General features: G+C 37.9%; 1 protein-coding gene across 1 annotated transcript in view; it reads left to right on the top strand.

Moving 5' to 3' along the window:
• The first annotated feature begins 1,573 nt into the window (after positions 1 to 1,573).
• The window catches only part of LOC107582064 (cingulin-like), a 34,857-nt gene continuing 18,612 nt past the window's right edge, over positions 1,574 to 17,818 (top strand). Inside the window, exons 1-3 of the mRNA XM_016267785.1 lie at positions 1,574 to 1,713; positions 15,543 to 15,809; positions 16,433 to 17,090. Of these exons, the coding sequence (XP_016123271.1) occupies positions 15,544 to 15,809; positions 16,433 to 17,090 (924 nt within the window). The 5' untranslated portion in view covers positions 1,574 to 1,713; position 15,543. The remainder of the gene's footprint in view (positions 1,714 to 15,542; positions 15,810 to 16,432; positions 17,091 to 17,818) is intronic.

The raw sequence follows: 17,818 nt of genomic DNA, 5'->3' as shown, positions 1-17,818 counted from the left end.
AGTCTTGGCTATAACTAACTAAATAATCAACTATACCTAATAAACAACTATTTGACATTTCCATCGTTGTAGACTCCAGGGGGTAGGCTACTCCAGTATAGGTCCATTTGTGGTAAATAAATAAATAAATATACAGCTATATTAAACAACTATTTGACATTTCCACCGTTGTTGGCTACGGGGGAAAAAAAGATAATTGAACACATTTTGGCCAAATAGCGGGGCATGTTGTCACATGGAGTAAGTCGTCAAATTTTGATGCTTACTTTAAACAGTAAATGTGAAATTAAATGCTAAAAAATATATGACAAAGCAGCAAAAACAGTTAAAATATAAGAAGCGAATATTTAAATATGATTTTGTTCTTAATAATTAAAAAAAAACTAAATGCTGAACAATTATTGTGCAAGACACTACCACAGAGGGGCAGCAGTTTACACCGGGTAACTGGCCCAAGTCACTTGTTAGGGCAGACACATAGGCAATTTAAAGTTATTTATGCTGCCTTCATCTAGTGGCTGATTAATAAAACATTCATAATTCATTGATAAGACGTAAACATTAATTAATTACGCATTAATTTAATTAATTAGAAACAACAATACACGTGTCTGCTTGAAAATTAGCTATTTCTGGCATTCCAAAGTGTTAGAATTGTTCTAATTGGCACCGACTTTAATACTTACCTACTGTATAAGGTTATACACACACATTTCTATTGTTACATTGTTCTTAAAAGGGTAACTCAAAATACTGAAAGTTGAAAACTGGATAGTGTCTCGGCTCACAGGTGACTACTGTGAAGAGTAACAGCATTATCAAGTGTTTATGAACTCTGTCAATCATCTCAGCTTATCGTGGAACGTCTTGAAGAATTTATTGAAAAGCATCTGGACCAGTTTTTCCAGTTATTGAAAACGATAAAGTAAGCGAGAACGATTCAGTAAACGAATAATTACTGAATAAATTCTGCAAGACACTACACGGGACATTTACTCTCATCGGCGGCCAACTAACTATAACCAGCTGCACTCAGGTTCTGCACTAGTTTTGGATTGTACTTTGTAGGCCTAGTGTTTGATTGTACTTTTTATGATGCGCTTTCCCCATCGTCGATTCAATTCAGTTTTTAATGTATTCTATTTACAAAAACAGACTTTTTTAAGATACACCCTATTTTGCACCCGAATACGATACTATCAGATTTTATAATATCTATATCTACAAGACCACGTCGATATAAACAACCTTCACAACTCTATTTGCATGCATATCGAATTGCGCAACAGACAGTTACACGTGCACGCAGAGGTTTAAGCCGACCGAGTCAAATTAGTAACAAAACTAAACGTTCCTGTCTCTAAATCATATCACCAAATTTACATTTCACTCCAGACAACCCCGTTCCAGATTGAATTGTGATTGACACACAATCTTACCAATAACCGAAAGAGAAATGGTTTCACGCGTTCCACCCACGACGCCTCTATCAGCCAATGAGATTATGGGTGGGCGGAGCATGTGGTATCGGTCTGAAAGGTAACAGGTTGTCTTTAGCCAATGTTTTCCCTTGGGTTTATTACCGTAGTTAGAGCTGTCACATTTAAAGAGACCATCTTTACTTTTACAATATTAGTTCTCATGAAGGAGAACCACAGGGAGGAACAGAGGAACATTCCGCAGAGTTAAATATAAACTTTGCCTTAACATCAGGTAGGTCAAATGTTATTTTTGTTTCGCTAAACCTGTTAGCCTATGACTAGAAATTGATGCTAAGTTGTTTGTCTCGCTCCAGATGCTCCAACTCATTCTCGAGCCGAACTTTCTTCCTCTGGGAGTGACACTTGTTTCGCTCGCATACTTGGAGGTTTAGTTGTGTTTTGGTCCTGTTTCATGCTATTCTTAAGTGGTCTTCTCTAAAGATGGATTAATGTCTGTCCAAAGGATTATTGGCTAATTTAGCCCGCTGGTTTTCGCTTCGCCCCGAGAGACTTCATAACTCATTGAGTTTCGCTCATAGCGCAGGTGCATCGCCAGGTGAACACCTGCGCTTCTGTCTGTGGGAACAAACTCATGAGAGAAAAGCTTGACGAGGCAAACAATTCCGATTAAACTGTGTTGTGATTGTTTACCTCCTCACCACAGCCCAGAAAGTCCGCTGTTTGTATAGCCTAATTTTCATTCAGGTGAATAACGAGTCAGTCAAACACGCCGTGAGCGATCAGGTTACTGCGTCAGGTAGACTGTCAAACGTTTGCTGTTTAAAGGGACTACTACATAAAAGAACAACCAACTTTTAAGTGAATTAAAGCGATAATGCTGATTATTTTTATACTTCGCTCATTTGGTAGTTCCGTGGTCATGTTATCGAGACGTCAGGACCTTTAGAGATTTGAAAACCAGTGAATTCTATAGGCCCGGGTTGAGCAATGCCACACAAACTCTTTACAATAATACTAATTCTCAGGCATTTAAATGATTGCTTCTCGACCTGTTTCTATGTACGCCCACAGCTCCATCAGTAAGGGTCAAGTTTAGAAATGTGTTATTATTATCATCTAATATATTGGATATAATTCAGTTTAATCATTGATATTATTCAAGTGGCCATTATTACAGAGATTCGTGTTAATCTTATGGACCCTTTTCACAGATTTTGATGTAGCTGTGGAAAGTCTAGCAAAGGTTTTTTGTTTTATATTTTCCATATTTAAAAAAATGTAATATACATTTATAACACAGTACTTTGTGTTTGCTTACCTTGGCATTAAATTACACAAAGAAGCTAACATAATACACATAACACAAACTATTTGCTGCTGCATGAGTGTTTCTAATACAATAGCTGAGTGCAAATTTGACATCTTTCTCACTTTTGACCAGCGTAATCAATCTTACAATTTTCCTCTTTTTGAATGTCATAGAAGAAACACTAAAGTGGATTTTTTTTCTTTTGCTACTGGAGCAAATGGGAATGCAAAAAAAATCTATATTTGTTATAGTTTCTTTTCACCACTTATAAAGGTTTCTACAAGACTTTTCATACACTTTAACAATTCTGGCTGGAATAATGGAGTAATTTTATTTATTTATTTACTTTACTCAAATGTTTAATTAAATCTTGATGAAACAATAGATTTCGCTCTGGTAATGTATGCCGGTCTTCTCCAGTCATTTAATTCGCTTAAACCCCGGTACTTTAAATGGAAAAACAATCAGTTCTGTGGGTGGAAAATCTTCTCACCAAGAAGCTTTCCCCTAATGATACACATGCGCTTTTGATTTTCATATGTTTTAACGATTCTTTGGCTGGAAATATGGAGTAATTTCCCCAAGAAATACCTAATGGCACATTTATTAATATGAAATCCAATTAAGTAGTAATTAATGTTTTATAGGTTTTAAGCAAAATCTTTCCAACTACCCCCTCTTGAACCTGCTAAAGTATGCTCAGGGGTGCACATCCTGGTTGGGAATCTTTGGAATTAATTAAAAGCATACTTTTCATTTGAATCATTGTTTGCACGTATTTCGACGATAGAACTGAAACACATTGTTCTTTTATCTCCCATATCACTGGCATCTTGGTTATTGACCTATGACTACTTTGTGCTGAGCTATAGACAATCATAATGATATTACTGCTCTATCACTGGACATTAATCCTCTAGTGTCATTCACAGCTGAGAGTCATAACTTGCTTCAGTTTTTCCAAGCTGAAAAACTTGGAGTCATGAATACATCACATGCTGGTATTAGATAAGATTTCTTTGTATCTTGTGTGGATTTCTGGAAGTATGATTTCTGTTTTGCAACAGTGGAGCCTGTTTTAGTCATGCCGGTGAGATCCATTAGACACACAGAAGAAGAAATTCTTGTCTGTCTATAATTCAAACAAGAAGAGTAACTGAAGGTGGGGGTGCAAGAAAGGAAAGAAGAGATTGAGAGGGAGTTTGGCAGGAGACAAAGAATGTGAAGGGGAGTCGAGCACTAATGGAGGGATGCCAGACTCTTTAAAATGGGATGAAAGCTTATGATAGGCTACCCTTTTTCAGATGCTTTCTCACTGCAATTTGAGTCCTTAATTTGTAGAGTAATCTAGATGAACTCTATATCTCACCTCTGTCAGGTAAATCACCCCAGAGCGAATATCAGTGATTGGTTTATCCTTCTCAAATTAAAGGGGTCCTATTATGCTTTTTCACTCTTTGAATTTTAGTCAGTGTGTAGTGTGTATGTTTGGGCATAAAAAAGATCTTCAAACGTACAAATCTCAAGTCCACTCCAAAGGGAGATATTTCGTTTTTTTAAAAATCCCTTTTCAAGAACTACAACGAACAGCTGTTTGGACTACAGCGTTTATTTTCTGGGTTTTGTGATATCACAAAGCGGCCCATTAGAATATCATTAAAATAATTCCTGCCTACGGAAATTTGAATGGTTGGGGGGTGGGGAGGGGCGAGGTTGTGGTTAGAATGCTTGGTTGAGTGCATCAGACAAGACGACGACGAAGAAATGTTGCTGTAGCCTCAAGGTTTCGCAAGTTATTACACATGCACCTGAATAATTATGTATGTAAATGTGTATGTTACAATTATGAAAACGTTTTTATAATAAATTGCTGACAGTACAATACTGAACAATGACGTAATCTGTAGAATTTACACTTCAATTATGAGACTGCAGTGTTTCCCATACATTGAGTGCGGGTGTTTTTATATCACTGTATTTCTGAAGGAAATTGGATGTCATTTTCATTTAATCTTGCATGTAATGTCTGATAAAGCAGTGTTTTTTTGAGCGGAGCGCTACTTTGTGTACAGCCCTTACCGGGGAAACCTTGATCTCTACCACTCCAACAGCGCCTCCTGCTGCCACAGAATGAGTTCGCATATATATGCTACCTGGGAAACACTGGGCTATGGTATAAATAAATTCAACTGTATAACAGTTTCACTGCAATTCATATTATAATGTTAGAATTAAATAACAATAAAAATAATACATATGCACTTATCTGTACATAGTAAATGCAGTTATTTTTAAGAGGTTGTTGACATCCTATCTAAAACGTGATTTAGCCAAAAAAAAACAATGGGTGCAAGAAAGGAAAGAAGAGATTGAGAGGGAGTTTGGCAGGAGACAAAGAATGTGAAGGGGAGTCGAGCACTAATGGAGGGATGCCAGACTCTTTAAAATGGGATGAAAGCTTATGATAGGCTACCCTTTTTCAGATGCTTTCTCACTGCAACTTGAGTCCTTAATTTGTAGAGTAATCTAGATTAACTCTATATCTCACCTCTGTCAGGTAAATCACCCCAGAGCGAATATCAGTGATTGGTTTATCCTTCTCAAATTAAAGGGGTCCTATTATGCTTTTTCACTCTTTGAATTTTAGTCAGTATGTAGTGTGTATGTTTGGGCATAAAAAAGATCTTCAAACGTACAAATCTCAAGTCCACTCCAAAGGGAGATATTTCGTTTTTTTAAAAATCCCTTTTCAAGAACTACAACGAACAGCTGTTTGGACTACAGCGTTTATTTTCTGGGTTTTGTGATATCACAAAGCGGCCCATTAGAATATCATTAAAATAATTCCTGCCTACGGAAATTTGAATGGTTGGGGGGTGGGGAGGGGCGAGGTTGTGGTTAGAATGCTTGGTTGAGTGCAGACGACGACACGACGACGAAGAAATGTTGCTGTAGCCTCAAGGTTTCGCAAGTTATTACACATGCACCTGAATAATTATATGTGTATGTGTGTGTTACAATTATGAAAACGTTTTTATAATAAATTGCTGACAGTACAATACTGAACAATGACGTAATCTGTAGAATTTACACTTCAATTATGAGACTGCAGTGTTTCCCATACATTGAGTGCGGGTGTTTTTATATCACTGTATTTCTGAAGGAAATTGGATGTCATTTTCATTTAATCTTGCATGTAATGTCTGATAAAGCAGTGTTTTTTTGAGCGGAGCGCTACTTTGTGTACAGCCCTTACCGGGGAAACCTTGATCTCTACCACTCCAACAGCGCCTCCTGCTGGCAGAGAATGAATTTGCATGTATATGCCGCCTGGGAAACGCTGGACTGTGGTATAAATAAATTCAACTGTATAACAGTTTCACTGCAATTCATATTATAATGTTAGAATTAAATAACAATAAAAATAATACATATGCACTTATCTGTACATAGTAAATGCAGTTATTTTTAAGAGGTTGTTGACATCCTATCTAAAACGTGATTTAGCCAAAAAAAAACAATGTTACCACTCTAATATGTCTTGCAATATCCGTGCGTGCAAAGGTACTGCGCGATCCTCTTGTTCAATATTCTCTGGTTCTGAATCCAGCTCAAATTGATATAGCAATATTGACGCCATCCTTAACTAAACCAGAGCAGACGGAACTTGCAGCTTTGGCAAGGGGCGGGGCAATCACATTTTGTTTTTTGGAAGGCGGGCCTTCATCAAACCCGGAACTAATCGAGCTGTTTGTGCCAGGATAGAGAGGAAGGTATTGTAATAATGTAAAATTGTCAAATTACCAAACATGAGAGCATGTTCTAGTACACCCCCAAAACAAATTCAAGACATTGTAAAAGAGCATAATAGAACCCCTTTAATGGAAACTAGATTAGAGATTCAGGTTGTGTTTCCCATCAGACTGCTTGTCATACTTGTAATATACACCACCTTTTGATTTCAGAAGTGTTGCTGAAGTATGCTGAGAGGTTGCCATTGAAAAGGACTCTGGGAATGCTAAGCATGCTTGTTCTTTCTGAAGTCATATTTTATATTGATATGAAGTCTGATGCGATGCATGTCTGAGCAAAATTAAAAGCTCTGATGCACTGTTTGAGCCACATTGATTTGTTATGTAATAGTCAGCGGAGACAATACAAACTATACTGATTGCACAGACATCTCCTGAATCCTACTGCCTCAGTTCCCTGCTAATTCTATTAGACGTTCCACATCTGAGAGCTCGGCAGTCCCGATTCAATTTAAGATCTGTGAATTCAATTTAATGGAAGGACAAGAGGTTGCAGACTCTGAGCTGTGGACAGGTGTCCCTGGAGGGTCTGGTGTGAGGGTGTTTTTTAGAAGTGTGTACTGTGTGTAGAAGTGAATACAGTATGTGTCTGTCCTAATGTGCAAGTAGTAATAATCAAGTTAGACAGTCAAACAAGACGAAGTCTAGATTTAAGTTACATCTAGCAATACTGTGTTTTTGGATTGTGATAAATAGAAATTAGTTGTGGACATACACTTTTGGTTTGGTACGTTATCACATTATTAGACCTCAACAATAATGGTCTGTATACACCAAGAAAGATAACTATCATGATATATTTTAGTATCTACACCAATGATAATATAGTTCTGTTTACTATAAGCCTGCATCACAGTTATGTTGTCTACCGCCGTAAATGCTCAAGTTGTTTAAAGTCGGGTGGATTCTGATTGCTCCTCAGTGTCGTTAGCGTTGTAGTTGTGTGTGGACTTGACTATTCTCAGAAAATTATAACATTTATTCAGTGGTGTATAACGTACCTGAAAGCCATACTCAAGTAAAAGTACAGATATCCTACCAGAAAATGACTTTGGTAGAAGTTGAAGTCACCGTTTAGAATATTACTTGAGTAAAAGTATTAAAGTATGTGATAGGGATGCTCCGATCCACCTTTTTCGCCTCCGATACCGATTCCGATACCTAGGGTTCAGTATTGGCCGATACCGATCCGATACCAGTGAAGTTTTTTTCCCTCATTTAAATATTTTTTTTAATATATATCTCTGTGTGTGGAAATGATAATCATTCTTTCACAATCTACTAGATACAGTCATAGACATGTATTTGCAAATCAAGTATAATGGGAACACAGAATGATCTTGGAGAGAGCTTTACCGAGCTGACTGATGTAACCGAACGCGAGCAGGGTTTAAAGGCTGAACGAATGACTGACAGCCACAGCAGAGAAAAGAGTTTGTGTGAACTTTAATGTAAGGACTTAAATATTCATATGTAGCTCACATTAAACTATCATATGGCTTCAGAAGTAACACAGAATAATTCGCACAATCGATAAAAAAAAATTAAAAAAAATTAAATCTCGGATTTAGATCGGCCCTCTCTGGCCGATACCCGATTTCAGTTACTGTGCACGTTAAAAACCATTTATAGTCTTTTCTACACCCGTGTTTTGTTCTCACAGACACCCGGTAGCAAGTAACAAAACAACATTAAACTCCGGCAAGAAGATAAAGTCCTTTTTGCTAAATCATAGACATGTATTTGCAAATCAAGTATAATGGGAACACAGAATGATCTTGGAGAGAGCTTTACCGAGCTGACTGATGTAACCGAACGCGAGCAGGGTTTAAAGGCTGAACGAATGACTGACAGCCACAGCAGAGAAAAGAGTTTGTGTGAACTTTAATGTAAGGACTTAAATATTCATATGTAGCTCACATTAAACTATCATATGGCTTCAGAAGTAACACAGAATAATTCGCACAATCGAGAAAAAAAAGAAAAAATAAATAAAATCTCGGATTTAGATCGGCCCTCTCTGGCCGATACGCGATCCGAGAAAAATGGCACTATCGGAGCCGATACCCGATATTAATATCGGATCGGCGCATCCCTAGTATGTGATATTTATTGTACTTAAGTACGAAAAGTATTTTATAAATCTTAAACGTACTTAAGTATTGAAAGTAAAAGTACAAGTAAATGCAAAATGGAAAAGAAGCAAATAAATAATATATATAAAATGTTCATACACAGCTTGAGTAGCAAGATTGTGTTCAGTTTTAACTCTTTCTTCCATTTTGCATTTTTGGGTAAGAATAAGAAGCAGTTAGTGTCTTAGTGTCTTTCATTCCAACATTAGAAAACATTTCTGGAATCTGTATCTGAAATAGAATTTAGATGTAGGCTATTTACACAGTTTAATGTAGGGGACATGTAGGGCTTTTTTCAGAGGGGACATGGATGCATTTAACCTGCAGTCACAGATGAATAAATAATGTTTTGTTTTAAACATAAAACGCTGAATACTGTTATATGAAATGATTTTAAAACATAAAAAAATAGTCGAAATGTGAAATTAAAACCGCCAGTAGGTGACAGCAAGTGACTGTTAATGAGTGAATCATTGAGATTCATTCAGGAAGCATTTGTCTGTGTTAATGAGTGAATCACTGAATCATTTATTCAACCGATTCATTCAAAAAGCTGATTTATTCAATAAGTAAACACCGTCCTTTGCTCAGAGATGCAAAACAGTGCTGTGATCTTTGTTTGGAACTATATTCATTAGCGAAATTGAGCAAAAACAAGCAATATTATGTCTAAAATGTAAGTCACTTATTGCTTTACTGAACTTTTATAAAATGATTATTAAATATGTTCATGCTGATATCTGCAGAAAAACGGTACTCTTTGTGTGATATAGATTAAGTTAACTATATTAACTTATATAAATATAAAAAGCATACAGAAGCATTTTTGCCGTCTACAATTTAGAATGCCTGGAATTTAGAGTTTTAATAGACTAATAAATCAACGTGCGTGCACTCTGTGTGTGATTTGGTGATATAGCTTACTTGATAATGTCAGATCGCACATCATTACAACAACACTTACCATATTATCACAGACGATGCTGTATCGCACACCCCAGACTCGACTTGAGTGGAAAATGAATCATCTGCGGTTGTGCGCGCACTTGTTTGCACATCAGCACGAGTCTAACTTGCAAGCGCCAGACCACTGATTCGTCAAACCTGCTTTACTGCAGTCAGTGTTCTTCTGACTATTTTGTAGTAAGTAACGAATATGCTTCGGGGAAATGTATCGGAGTAAAAGTATACATTTTAATTAGGAAATTTAGTTGAGTAAAAGTAAAAGTTGGCTGAAATATAAAAACTCAAGTGAAGTACAGATACTCCCAAAATATACTTAAGTACTGTAACAAAATATTATTACTTCGTTACATTACACCACTGCATTTATTAAACTTATTAAATTATTAGGATTGTGTGTAGTAGAGCACCACTGGTGGTGGTACACAGAATCTTTTTTGCATATATAAATGTTGCTGTTTTACGTGGATATTGAAGTGCAAAGCTTTGTTTACAAAAAATAATAGGCTAGCAACCAAATGTTACAATGCACATATGAAATTATTTTTATTCACCCTTTACCTTAAGTCTGTCTATTTCTGTCACTTTTGACCATCTGAGTAAAATTAGAGGACACAAGTACTGTACTGTATGGCCTCTTTTTTAATACAGAATCTGCTAATCTGATATTATTTAACACTGTTATCTGTTATTCAATGGTGCAGATATGGTCTTTTTGCATATGAATGGATGAAGGAAATAAAGGATTGTGGGGTAAATGTTCTTTTTCGCATATTTATGAATTTAATAGTTAAAATGGTTTAGGTTGGCTACAGCACACAAGAATGCTCTTGTTCTTTTTTAGAAACAGAAGTAATACTGTACGTTCATTACTGTAGTGAATGTGTTTGCTGCCATTGTTCAACATTTCAACTGTTTCCCTAATGTGTGGAAGCTGAACAGGACTGTGGAAGCTGACCGTTTTTGCAACTGTACACAATCCAGGAATGTATAATGTGACAAGTATTGTTTAGTTTATGATTGGTTCTCGGTTGCTAAACAACTCGCGGTGTCTTTCTAACACACCATTGTTTCACTTTGTTTACCTTCTGTCACTGCATTTCAGAAGTCTTTCTAACTCTGGAGTTTCATAACACAGTGTAGTGCTGGGCGGTATGACCAAAAATTTATATCACTGTATTTTTCAAAATTATACCGGTTTCACGGTACATGACGGTATTTTTTTTTCACGCATGAACGGGTGTTAACCATATTTTCTACTGATTGAGAGAGGAAATACTACAGTATATTGACTTAGAATGCCCTATTTTACTGTCATGATGAGTGAATATTGTCAAAAAATACCACACTAAATAGTGACTGAACACGACCCCTTTTAATACATGTTAACCAGGAGTCACTCTCATTTATAATTGCAGCATCGTCTGATAAAATCAACATGCATCTACACTAAAGAGTGGCTATGCGGTTGTTTTGGCTATATTACTTTTTTGTCTCATGCAGCGCACTGCCTGCATCTGAGTAACAAACTAAAAAAACAACAAACAAAAAAGTGCATGTGATATTAACAGACGAACTATGCTCATATTTATAATTCCAAACAATCAGTAAGCGACAGGTGCTAGGAAACGCTGTTTTGTACTCATTTATTGACGAGTCGGCTGCGGTGCGGCCAACTGAATGTGCTGCTTCTCTGCCGCTCACTGCACAGAATAGACGCCGAGTGAGGTGACACTTCTCTCAAGTCGGACCTCGCGTTCGTGGGACAGCACTGGCGAAATCTTCCAACTGAACCATAGCTAAGGTTTATCCCAAAAAATCGCTAGGTTTGTCTATGGGAAAAAGCCGCTAAAATGGTCTGAAAGTTGCTCAATCTAGTGCTAAAGTCACACTCTTGTGTGTGTGAGACACGGGAGCTGATGGCAGGGGGCGGTGGATATTTGTGGCGGTCAATGTGGATATTTTGGCTGAGCTCTTCTGTGTCATCATGTTCTATTAGTTCTACAGCTTCAGTTTCGTAACTTTCATGCTTAGTAACACATACAGCTGTTCCCTCACCACAGTGCAGCAGTGAAAAGGGACCCCTTTCAAACAGTGTCGTGTTCTGAACGTTGTTTAAACGACATACAGACGTATTGCGGTATTTAAAAAATTCATATCATAACAAAAATAAACACCGGTATTCGATATGAACTTCGGTATGGCCCAACTGAGGCATTGCAGCAGACATAAAACATAGAATAGTGAAAATAATTAAATTAAAATACAGTGAGAGGAAAGAAATGAGAAACATTACTTCATTCAAGGTTAAAAGTGGAATTAGCTGGATTTAAGTGGGGTTAAATCTATTGTTAAAAGCATTCAAGATGGGCAGAAGTCATCGTGAAATCACCATAAGATAAAATTATGAAGCAGATATAATTAACAGTGCTTTATTTTGAAGAGAGAAAAGGCAATGGGTTGATTCATATTGTTTTGCCGTTAAAGCACAGCTACTTGTTCCTAGAGTGGTTGAAATCAACTGTGTTTGTTCAGGTTGCAAGTAAACCCCTGCATACCATAGGCTATTGCCTATGAAGGGAACAGTGACATCTGTGATTTGGATCAGTGTATGTGAGCAGGACAGAGTGAGTGTGATAGAGAAGCCAGTGTTCTCAGCATAGCTGCCCTTGTTTTCTGCCCCACTTCACTGTAATAATGGGAAGAGGGTCCTCAAACTCCCCCCTCCGTCCCACTCACAGGCTTCCTCCATTGAGCCTATCAGATAATGCAGTGCTTAGAGGCTAAATGGTGCCTCTGTTTGTCTGGCCACTGACACAGAGGAAATGGATCGCCTTGGACCATGACCGATTTTTGCCTGTTTGTCTGACAAGATCACTGTTATTATAGAATAAATAATCTGACAGTCATCATGTGGATATTCAAAATTGATCGAGGAGAGTTAAAGCAGTGTTATCATTAAATAAAACAATTAAAAAAAAATTTGTTCAATTAAGATGAAATAAAATAAAAAGTGTAAATTAGATTAGATAAATAAAAAGTGTAAACTTAAAAAATGACATACTATAAATAAAGCTAAATAGAAATATTTTTTAAAAACTAATAAAATGAGAAAAGCACATAACATTTCTAAAACTAAAATTAAAATAAAAACTGAAAACATAAAGAGCTAATTCAAAATAATAATAAATACCTTAATAGAAATAATACTAAAATAACAGTTAAATCACCCAAACCTACTAACATTGAATGGAAATGACAGATTCTGGAAAATGGCCATGCTTACGAGTAAATAGCTCAAAGGCCTTTCTGTAATTCCGTGTGTTACTCTATAGCTTTGTCATTTTTTTTTTATGAAAAAAAAAATGCTGTTTGTTAGTGTATTTTGTGTGTGTGAATCTGAGCTAAGAAAAACACAATTGATTTGTTAATTGACAGATTTTACTCCTGATTTTAAATATCATATGTAATTGGAATGTGACCTTGTCCAACAGTTCAGAAGATTTTGGTCTTTGCCTCTTTGAGTAGACTGGAGCATGACTGAAAAAAACTGCCTAGAATATGGTCAAAGAGGGACCTGGCTTGCCTCAAAGGAAATTTGATCAAAGGGGCAGCATTACTGTTTGGTTCAAAATGCAATATCTTTAAATTATGGCAAAAAATGAATGACATACTATGAGATTTGTTGCCATATTGCAACATGGCTACTTCACAAATTGTTTGCAGCATTTGTCTAGGCCCTGATAAATGTTCATCATATTCAATGCAATGCCCCCCCCCCTCCGCTATCAGTAAAGAAGCTCGTCCCGATTTATAGTTCTTTTATGGCGTTCAAAGTCTGTTGTCTAGAATCAAAACTCCACCTATCTGAGTGCGAGGGCTGGAATTGAATCCTTTTCACTGTAAAAGTACATAAATACTGCTTCAACTACAATAAACACAGTTGATGAATGAGTCTGAGAGGGGGAAAATGATCAGTGAAGTGCTGCTTCCGCTTTCTCATTATGACACCTGTCTGTCCATCAGCACAAGAGGCTCCCGTCTTTCTTCAGTCTGCTTTCAGTCATTGACATGGACACGTCAGCCGTCTCAGAAAGCTTTCTGGTGACAAAACACATAACAGGCCCATTCATTGTATTTACATTGCAATAGTAGTCATGAAGGCTCCTTTATATGTCACACAGTAAATATATTTCTTAACACTTTCTTAGTCATCTCAGGCTGAATAATGCTGTATAGATTTATTGTTAATATGAGTTACTCAGTGGTGCTTTTCCCATAATCCAGTCATGGGAGCGAATGTCCCTGATTCTAGTTTATCGTGCATTTTATTACACTGGATTCTTCATCACTTGTGGAAGAGAAGCTGTACAGATCAGACTGAATGTGTTTGTAGTTTGCAGTCTAATTAGTGAATTGCAGAGCTGTTTTCTGTTACTAAAGAGGCTGATGAGATGAGATGAGAGTGATGAGAGTGAAAGACAGAAAGAAAAACAGTAAAGATGTACCAGTGTCTGGGAATGCACTTTGTTCTTTTGTCACACCCTTCATGCTTTAATCTGTTCCTTATTGAGATACTTTCATTCCATCACACCAGCCACACCTTCATTTTTCCACTACATTACATAATAAGTAATGCTGGCGCTTCCCTGGGTTTTGTTGAGAAATAACTGGATAGATCTTAATAAAAAGGTGTGATATTTAGGATAAAAAGACAATGGAATGTCTACAATGTGAAAAATAAACGTGTGTGTGTTTAGGTTAATGAATAATGAAGGCCATTGGGTCTTCTGTGCCAGGAGTCAGAGATAAACGGGCAGCATGGAGTAGTGTGTGTAATTTAATCCTGCCTCGTTCGACTGTCTGCGTGTCTGTGTCTGTCTGTATTTCAATAGAGCACAGCAGTAGGGTTCTGCTTGTAAAAATCCCATTCAAAGTCTCCTTTAGAGAGTAACGTAGGCTAGAAACATTTAGGGCTGCACGATATATCGTTTCAGCATCGATATCGCATTGTGTGCACCCGCTATAGTCACATCGCAGGTTGTGCGATGTTTAGTATACTGACCGTTATATTTATGCTCATTGTTTTCTTTGCTCACACACAGACACTGTGTTACCGGACGCGAACAGAACTGAACACGACTGCCTTCCCAAACAGCAGCATCCACCTCTGAAAGCAATGACCACATTTATTTTGTTTCGTCTGCTCGCTCTGAGGCGCAAGTATATTAACTAGTGATAATAACACATGCATAAAACAGTATACAAAACAGCAAAGATACACACAATGTTCTGGGTATGTGCATGATCATTTACAGAATGTTTTTGCTATGAATTAGCCTAATGAAAGAAGTCAATTCCTGTAACAGTATGTGTCTGTTTTAAAGGGAATTAAGTAGGGGGAGATTCTCTCTACATACTTTAAAGTCGTAAAGTTTATCTGGTCTGGCAGAGGTGTCTGATTGGTCCACACGCTACGAAGTAAAGTGCATTTTTGGAGAAGAGGAAAGCAGTGTTCGTAGAGGGGAAGTGACTTCAGATCAGATTGTACAGTGGAGTGTAATCTGAAGGACATCATATTGCTTCTGTCAGGGCCGGTATGAAGGAAAGGACATGCAGAGCTGTGACAGAAAAATAAATACTTTTTCTTTGTACTGATGTGATTCACCTCTGAGCTGGTTGCTTTGGTTGAAGGCTTAGAACTTTTTATTGAAGAATTTTCTGAAACTGAGTGGGAAAAACAGTTCTGGAACCCATAAGGAGTATTTGATCTGTTTGAGTTTGAGGTCACTGGCCAGATGCTTGGAGAAAAAAAGTATATATTTTGACATTTTCATATTTTCTTTATGTTTGTCTCTTTTTCTCTTTATCTCCCCTCTAGGATGTCTGCTCCTGTCTCAGGTAGGAAGACCCCCGTGGACCATGGCGTACAGATTCGCTTTATAAATGACCTGCAGGACACCGGAGGGGGAGTGAGTGGGCAGCCTCGGAAAGAGGCACCCAAAAAGCTGCCATCTCGCTATGGAGTGGCAGTGAGGGTGCAGGACATCGGTGGGCAGCACTACGTTGTACTGAAAGAGGGATTAAAAGGAGATTCATATGGAGTACAGCTGAGAACCCAACCACCTGCCTACAGCAGCCTGCCTAGGTATGCTCCAAATTATTATTTTGTTAAAGAAAACATTTATTTTTTTAGTTTTTGATGATCTTAAAACCACCTCAACTAAACTGTGCTTAAATGTTAAAAATATTTTTTTTGCCTATATATGAATATCTTTACTAAAATTATTTTACAGTAATTTTCTTCATTAATTTAAGGCACATAATAAATATTATTATTATTGAGCAAATTCATTAAGTGCCTTAATGGGTTAATAGTTTATAATAAAAAAAATATATAGATTAAGAATAATATGTAAAATAAGTAACTTGAATAAATAAGTACTGAATAAGTAAGTGCTGACCAATTGACCATCTAGAACTGGAACTGGTTTTATGAATCTATATAAATATTTTGTTTTGTTTTGGTATTTTTTTAAAGAATGTTCAATCTGTATAATTGATCTATGTATTTCTCTAATTGTGTGTTTGTTTGTTAGAAGGAGAGAAGATGGAGTAATTCAAGGGCCATATTTCTCATCTGGAGAGAACACAGCCCTCCGTCGGGCTCAATATATAAATATTTTGTTTTGTTTTGGTATTTTTTTAAAGAATGTTCAATCTGTATAATTGATCTATGTATTTCTCTAATTGTGTGTGTTTGTTTGTTAGAAGGAGAGAAGATGGAGTAATTCAAGGGCCATATTTCTCATCTGGAGAGAACACAGCCCTCCGTCGGGCTCAGTCTCATGGCTCCCTGTTGGATAGAGAAAACGCCAGCGAAGACTCCACAGATCAACTCCGACGTCCGCTTGGAGATGGACGCTCTGGTAGCTACGGCAACCTGGATGGAGGCATTGGTATGGGAGCAGAGAGGGAGCGGCCCAGAGAAAGGATGGAGAGAAATCAGTGGGGTGGATCCTACCAGACAGGGCTGAATGGCACCTTGGGAAGAGGGAGAGGTGGAGGCAGTCACTACACCTCATCCGAATCAGTTGAAATATCGCCACACAACCAGCACACTCACAGCCAATCAGCTGTCCACTCCATCCGCCAGATGCCTGCCCACAGACTCTCCGACAGGTTTGATGGGAGCTCTGCTGCACAGGCAGGTAACACTGGGACCAACACCAGGGGGCGCTATCCCATCCCATCTGCAGACGACAGACCCACCTCAACCTCACAATTACCTGCTGCTTCTTTCTTCCCAAACACATACTCTTCACCACGGTCTTCCTCGCCTGCTTCTACCTACAGCAGCCTGGGCCGTGGCACAAGCTCTGTCGCCAAGGTCACAGCTGTCACTTCATCTGCTCCAGTTGATGGACATGTGAGTGATGGGGGAAATAAATTGAGGCTTCCATTATTAAAAGTATGCTCTACTATTTGTGTTTAACAATAATTTGGAATTTAATAACAAGTACTGAACCTGAGGGGAACAAATATTTTCTCTCCTTTTTGACCTCCATACTATGTATTCTTGAGGTACTGTATCTTACATGCAGGTTTGTTTTCATAGAAATATTGGCTATAGCAACCTTCTCTGTTTCCAGCTAGTTCCCTTTCAGTCTGTCACTCTCGACGTCACATCGGATGACCGAGGAATTGGGATCTCGCTTAGAGTGACCAATCCACTTCGAGTATAAACTAAATGAGCCAATGCACATTGGCATGCGATTATTGCATCCAGCTGCTGCTGATCACAGCGTGAGTAGAAGTAGGCAGCAGATGCAGCGCATATTCAGCTTTTCGCTTCGGAGCTGAGCGGTTCTATCGTTCTGCTCCTGACCTTCTGCTGAGAGTAAAGCTACAGTCAAGCACGCTCTTCGTGGGCTCTCGTGCTGGTGGACGGCGCTTCAGCGGCGGTGGTTTTCCCGTGTCGAGTGGGCTGCACTACCCCGTGTTGTGTTGCAGACAGCCATCTCCCCTGTGCGCTTCAACACACTAAAAGAGCAATTTCCATCTAAAAGAGCTTCACGGGTGGAACGTCTTTTTAAAGAAGCGTCTTTTTAAAGATGTCGTACCATCCGTGTGTTTCTGGGTGCGGTCGTTACCTGG

This window comes from Sinocyclocheilus grahami, unplaced genomic scaffold, assembly GCF_001515645.1.
Source record: "Sinocyclocheilus grahami isolate Dianchi unplaced genomic scaffold, SAMN03320097.WGS_v1.1 scaffold40.1, whole genome shotgun sequence".
NCBI lineage: Eukaryota > Metazoa > Chordata > Actinopteri > Cypriniformes > Cyprinidae > Sinocyclocheilus > Sinocyclocheilus grahami.
Note: the sequence above shows the minus strand (reverse complement) of the source record. Positions and strands in the feature narration are given on the sequence as shown.